The 6,220-nt window shown below is 53.8% G+C and overlaps 1 protein-coding gene across 7 annotated transcripts in view; it reads right to left on the bottom strand.

Annotated features, from left to right (window-relative positions):
* Window positions 1-756: 756 nt before the first annotated feature.
* The window catches only part of TCF7 (transcription factor 7), a 31,733-nt gene continuing 26,269 nt past the window's right edge, over window positions 757-6,220 (bottom strand). For 4 of the 7 annotated variants that reach the window (XM_074313510.1, XM_074313513.1, XM_074313515.1 and 1 more), the window contains 4 exons: window positions 5,810-5,972; window positions 5,599-5,706; window positions 4,941-4,989; window positions 757-2,390 (listed from right to left, as the gene is read on the bottom strand). In XM_074313510.1, the coding sequence (XP_074169611.1) occupies window positions 2,311-2,390; window positions 4,941-4,989; window positions 5,599-5,706; window positions 5,810-5,972 (400 nt within the window). In that variant the 3' untranslated portion in view covers window positions 757-2,310. Of the gene's footprint in view, window positions 2,414-3,759; window positions 3,833-4,940; window positions 4,990-5,598; window positions 5,707-5,809; window positions 5,973-6,220 lie in introns of all 7 variants that reach the window. The other 3 variants (XM_074313511.1, XM_074313514.1, XM_074313512.1) reach the window with 2 other exon arrangements.

Below are 6,220 nucleotides of genomic sequence, written 5' to 3'. Positions count from 1 at the left end.
CCTGTGAAAATTACAATGCGTGATGGTGGCCCAGTGGCTGCTTGTTGTATACAGTTCTTGCCCAACATTTGTACCTAATGGTTGACTGACCTATTGAGGTGGCTTTATGACACCTTTTGCATTCATGATGGGTCTCAAGAAATTAACAGTGTATTTTAACAAGCTGCTGTGTGAAAAGTGGGTTGTAGATCTATCAAACTTCACAGGCTTTGTATAAAAATATGAAGATACTTCAAGCATTAATCAATACCTTTGGGAGGGAAGGGTACTTTAAAACACCTTTTGGGTTTTATACCAGGTTATAAGACTTGTTTGCTCATTTTCCTCATAATAGTATACTTACGGAGTATTTTCTTTTCTCTCAGCCCAGAGAAAATGGAGCCTAGTGGTCATGTGCACTTTGTCTGGTTGGATTGTCTTAGGGTCTGTGGGTGGCAGTTTCCAACCCATTGTCATGAGCAGTGGATGGGGGGGGGGGCGGGTAGACTGGGCCTGTGCCTGCACCAGTTGAGGTCAGGATTGGCGGGGAGGAGGGTAAGAGCAAGGCTTGGGATGGGAGCTTATTCCCTGCATGAGCCTGGCTGGGGCGGGGAGGGGGTTGGGGCAGGGATAGTAGTAACCGACTTTTGTAGGTTGAAAGTCTTGAGAACATGTGTACCAGTATAGAGAATAAACCCCAAGTTTTGCGGTTGCAGAGGAAAGTGTCATGCTGTTGTTGAACAGCTTGCTCCCCAGGGTCAAGCTTTGAAAAAGAAACCCAGTAAAAAGTATCTTTATTCTCATATTAAAGTTTTTCTATGACGACGCATTAACAATACAAAAATATTTGAACACTACAATGGTCTTTTTCTCAAGACTTCCTGCATCACTACCTTAGAATATATCTTTGGATTCTGAGAAGCCAGTGGGTCAAGAACTAAACAGGCTTTTGTCGATGGGGGTGGGTGTAGGGACAGCCCTTCTTCCTTGGATTCACACTATGTACAGTGAGGAGGAAAAAACAAGTTAAATTAAAAAAGAGTTTAAGGCTCAGGGTTGAAGCTTGGCTCAGAAAGGGGTTGAAGTTGGCTGTGGTGAACACCCACGGGCTGCCACTAGAGGTGTTCTGGGCTCCTCGCTTTGGTTGTCATGGTCTTCCTGCCTGCAGCCCCATAGGGAAACTAACGCTGGCCTGGTTTCATGCGGGAAATCAGACACTGGCTCTGTGAGGTTTGGTTTGCCCTCTTGCAACTGCCCAAGAGCTGGCTGACTGAGGTGGGTAAGCTGGAAATGGAGCTGTGGAAAGGGTTCTCAGAACGGGAGGGGTGCACACTGGATTTAGGGCCACGCCTTTTTTGAACTGTTGAGTCTAGCCACGTGGGACAGGCCTGGGGCTTTGGTATCGGGGCTTCTTAGGTGGTGTCTCAGGATTTCCAAGATGAACTACAGCCAGATACCCCCACCACCCACACTTGCCTGATAAGGTAGTGTCAGGTTATTTCTGTCGCCTAGGGTGATAGGCCTAAACTTAATCTATTCCATCCCCTCCTTACAAGGTCCTGAGAATGTGGCAGGATTCCTTTGGTCCAGCTTCCAAATGGTAGCTGGTTTTCTGTAGAACAGCTTCTCTAGGCCCTTAGGAGAAGCAGCACTGTCTTGAGCTTTGTGGTTGTGACCATGCTCCCATTTGATAAACCAGCTCATTCTTGGTCCATGAAGTATCTGCTATGGGGACGATGTGGTAATGGTGGGGGTAGGGAGGCAGGGTAGGGAAAACAGCTGGGCTCAGTCCAGCCCATCTGTGATCTACAGCAGGAAAGCAGAGAGAGGCAGGAGCACCTGCCTAGCAGGAGAGATGCTCAGAACAGATGCAGGCTGCCATAGGCACAGGGACAGACACCCTTAATCAGGTAACACAGATCTGATGCACCACTTGGAGCAGTTTGAATTGATGGCTGCAGGTTCAGGCAGATGTTGTGCAGCCTCTACAATCTCCAGGGCCTGGACCCTGAGAGGGAGTCAACAGGCCCCCTGGCCGGTTTCCAGGTGTTTTGGGGCTCTGTCGCTTCTTTTCAGAGGGTGGGCTCCTGGAGGCCAGGTGTCCTGTGCACGCTAGGCTCCCTGGCTCCAAGACTGCTGTTGCTGTATCTGTGTATTCTGCAGGGCATTGCGGAGGGCCTGTGGGGGCCCAAGGGGCTGCGAGGCTGAGAGCGGCCGAGAGACCTGGTGACGTAGGCCCTGGCTCTGCAGGGCTAGCAAGTAGTGCTGTGGGGAAGTGGGGCAGCAGGAGGTATGAGGGCGAGTCCTGGGGGGCTGGGGACCCAGGGCAGCCTAGAGCACTGTCATCGGAAGGAACGGGGCTGGGGCAGCGGCCTTCTCCGGGTAAGTACCGAATGCATTTCTTTTTCCTCCTAGGAATAGTGAAGAGAGTTATCTGTAAATAGAGGGTGAATTCATAGTCATACACCACAACCGAAAACTGCTGTCCTTGCACTGGCCTAGCTAAAGTCTTGTCCCCTCCCCAGGACTTGGTGATGTGCTTGTGCCTTCAGGCCTGAATCAGCACTGCAACTCTGCTTGGCCTGGCCCTGACGTGGGACAGGTGCAGTTCCCAGCACAGCCACACGGTGGCATAGGGACCTTTTGGAGCTAGGCCTGGGGTTGCCTCCTGTTTTCCAGGGAAGCCATCTCCTAATCTGGGCCTTTGAGTCTTGGTTCCACCTGTGTTTGTGGGGCTCAGATCTGCATTAATGCAAGGGTCTGCAAGGTTTGTGGCTTATTGAACTGAGCAATCCCAATGCGCAAAAGTAGGTTAGAGGCAGAGAAGGGGAAGAAATGGATGGTGATTCTTCTCGTCCATTCTTACCATCTAGAGTTTTCTAGACAATTTGTCTGAATAGCAGGGCCTGGGTGGAATTAGAGCCTCCTCTGAGAACAGGGTTACCTCCCATCATGTATACACACATTTGCTCCCCTGCCCCCCCAAATTCCTCTTTGCCTTTGTACGGGGGAGCATGGAGGGTACTCTGAGGGGCTGGACAAGTAAGTATTCCTTGGAGTCAGTGAACTAACTGCCTGGAGCAGCCTCAGCCTTGGCCCTACCAGGCCTTGGCCTGAACCTAAAACAGGCAGCTTTTAGCCATTTGGTAGATAAGCCTTCTTTTCGCATACACCAGCATTTTCCCGTTGTATGGTGAAACATACATGTTTAAAGCTCCAGCGCCTGAGGAGGGCCCCTTGCTAGGCCAGCCCTGCTCCTCTCCCTCTCCAATCATCTGGCCTCATAGTCATGAGTCCCGTGATCACTTGATGTTGAGGTTATTCAGGGTATCTCTATACTAGTCACCTTGTTTTACCTAGATTTAAGGGCTCAAGCAGGGCTCCCAACTTGAAGTGATGGAGCTGGTGGGCCATGATGACATTGAGACCTGGGAGCAGAGGCTTGGGCCACCTGAATGGTGTGTGAGATTTGTCTGCTGAGGACCAGCTAGGCCTGGTTAATACCAGAGGAGCCTAGGCACAAGAACTATATATATTCCTGAGTCTGCCTTTCCCCTCTAGAACATTCTCTCCCCACCTCCTTTCACCTAGACCCAAGAGATCTTCCCCACAAGCTGTGTTCAGTATTCATTCCCCTTCTTAGGAGGCATTGACCCCCAGTCTGCAGGTGTGCTGGGGTGGGGGTGGGGTGCAAAGGAGGGCTGCAGGCCCAGCAGAACATGTGCAGAGTCAGGGAAGCAGCTTAAAGCAAAGGGAGGCTGGTGGTGGGGACAAACCCACCTGCACGGACCACACCAATCCGTCTGCTGGTTGAGGCCAAAGCGAGCACGGCATTTCTTAGGCGAGCCGGGTTCTGCTCACGGCCATGCCAGAGGGGCAGAGCAGGGCAGAGGGCGAGCAGGCAGGCAGCAGGGCAGAGCAGGGCCCAGAAAGAAGAGGTAACATCAGTGTTAGCCAGTCACAGATACTCCACAGCCCCCACAGGCAGAGAGCCTCTCCATGGCACAGCCAGCCCCAGGGGGAGCCCTAGGGCCCAGAGCCAAGGTATCAGGAAAGGTGGACACCCAGCTGGGCAGTAGAGGCAGTGGGAAGAATGGTGGAGATGGGAGGGAGGGGACCCTGTCAGGCTCGTTCCTCTCTGGCTTGTGGGGCCCCTCGCTGCCCATGCGGAAGGGCCCAGGGAGGCCTGTGGGATCCAGCCTCTTCTGCCTTAGGGCTGCCTACCAACTCCCTGCCATTTTATCCAGGTGTTTGTTTTGCTTTTTGCATTTTGGCCAACGTCCAATCTGTCTTACCCACATCCCCTCATGCTGTAGCTTAAGCCTGTTCCACACACTTCCAGATGGAAAGTAAGGTCCATTCCTCAACCTCAGAAAAAGGGCTGAGGACTCTACCCTGCCCCAGTCCTAGCCTCCAGCTTCTATGTGTGGGGGTGGCATAACAAAGTCCTTCATGAATGTGGATCAGGGTTGGGGCAGAAATTCACCCACAGGAAGACTTGCAGTAGTGTGTGTGTTTCCTGGGTCTTCTACGGAGGACTTGGCACTGCCATGAAAAGCGGATGGGGGGCGGTGAGAGGCTGTGTGACTGATGGGCCTCGGCCCAGACAGCCTGCCGACCACCGCAGAACTAACCAGGTGCAGTGTCTGGCTTAGCACTGGGTCAGTCAGGTCCTCGCTGCGTTTCTCTGACCGGCCGGCTATGAGCAGAGCTCGCTAAGGTGGGGCAGGTGCAGGAGGCCCGCAGGCCACTGCTGTGATTGAGCCTTCCCAGGGACTCAGTATAGCTGTTCCTCCTGTGGGCATTTGACTTAGGAGATGCAGGCCTTATTTCCAGACGGCCCAGGCCCTGAAGTTTCGTGGCTGAGTATCTGCCCCGCCGCCCTTTGGGCCAGAGAGGTGCTGCCCATGAAATGGCCTGGAGAGGAGCGTCCACTACTGCTAACTAAGGGAAAGTCTCACCTGTGGTGGATTCTTGGTGCTTTTCTCTAGACCGCCTCTTCTTCTTCCCCTGCAGGGAACAACGGGAGGGATGCTCAGGTCTGGGAGCAGACGCTATAACTCCCGTGAGCCAGTAGCTGGGACACCGTAAGCCTAACGCCTAGCCTGGCTGCTGCTGGGCTTTCCAGGCTCATGGTCCCTTCTTACCTGGGGGCCCTGGGGTATTTTTTTTATTTTATTTAGATTTTATTTCAATTATAGTTGACATACAACATTGGCGCTGCTGTTTCTTGATAATTTTTGCTAGGTAACCATCACAGTTAGGGGCTCCCCCTCCCTCCCTTTCCCATGCTGGTCTCTGTTTTGAATGGAGGAGGTAAATTCCAGGCTCCTTCCTCCCCTTCTGCCCATGTGGCCCAATCAAATACTGGGCAACAGCCCTGCGTGGGAGTGTATCCTGGGTGGAAAACGGGACCTGGGTCGGCTGCCTTCAGGGGCAACTCCGCTTGCCAGCCCTCTGCTGAGCCAGCCATGGGAGCCTTAGACCCTCCACTGCACCACTGCCCCTCATCTGTGCCTTCGGGAGAGGAGTCCTGCCTGCCTGCCCTGCTGAGACTGGCCTGGGGCACGGCATCTTGAAGGCGCCCACCCGCCCGTCCCTGCGGTGCTGCCCACTCACATAGTTGTCCCGCGCCGACCAGCCTGGGTAGAGCTGCATGTGCAGCTGCCTCTCCTTGCGGGCCAGCTCGTAATACTTGGCCTGCTCTTCCCGCGACAGTGCGTGCCACTGCAGAGGGAAGGAGGGGCAGACGGGCCATCGGTGTCGGCAGGCTGCACTGGGGGGAAGGAGCCCGGGCCACCCCTGCCAGCCCACCAGCCCGCGGCCTCACCCTGCGGCCCAGGATCTGGTTGATGGCGGCGCTCTCCTTGAGTGTGCACTCCGCGATGACCTTGGCTCTCATCTCCTTCATGTACAGCATGAAGGCGTTGAGCGGCTTCTTGATGGTTGGCTTCTTGGCCTCCTTCTCTGCCTTGGATTCTGCCTGTGTCTTCCTGAGGGGCACATGTCCAGACCACTCGGGAGCGGCCACAGTGCCTAGCTAATGCGACCACCCTCCTCTAGTGTGTGGAAGTGCATGCATGCTTGGGTTTTGCACATGGAATCTTTCTCAGCAGCCCCAAAATGCATGAGAAGAGTTAAGTAATTGTTCCTCACAGGAATATTGTAGCTGAGTGAGAAAAGCCTGGGTAAGAACCTCTCAGCCCCTCCTGTCCTGGCTTAAACTAAATCCTTGTTCCCT

This window comes from Rhinolophus sinicus, linkage group LG10 (genome assembly GCF_036562045.2).
Source record: "Rhinolophus sinicus isolate RSC01 linkage group LG10, ASM3656204v1, whole genome shotgun sequence".
Classification (NCBI taxonomy): Eukaryota; Metazoa; Chordata; class Mammalia; order Chiroptera; family Rhinolophidae; genus Rhinolophus; species Rhinolophus sinicus.
Note: the sequence above shows the minus strand (reverse complement) of the source record. Positions and strands in the feature narration are given on the sequence as shown.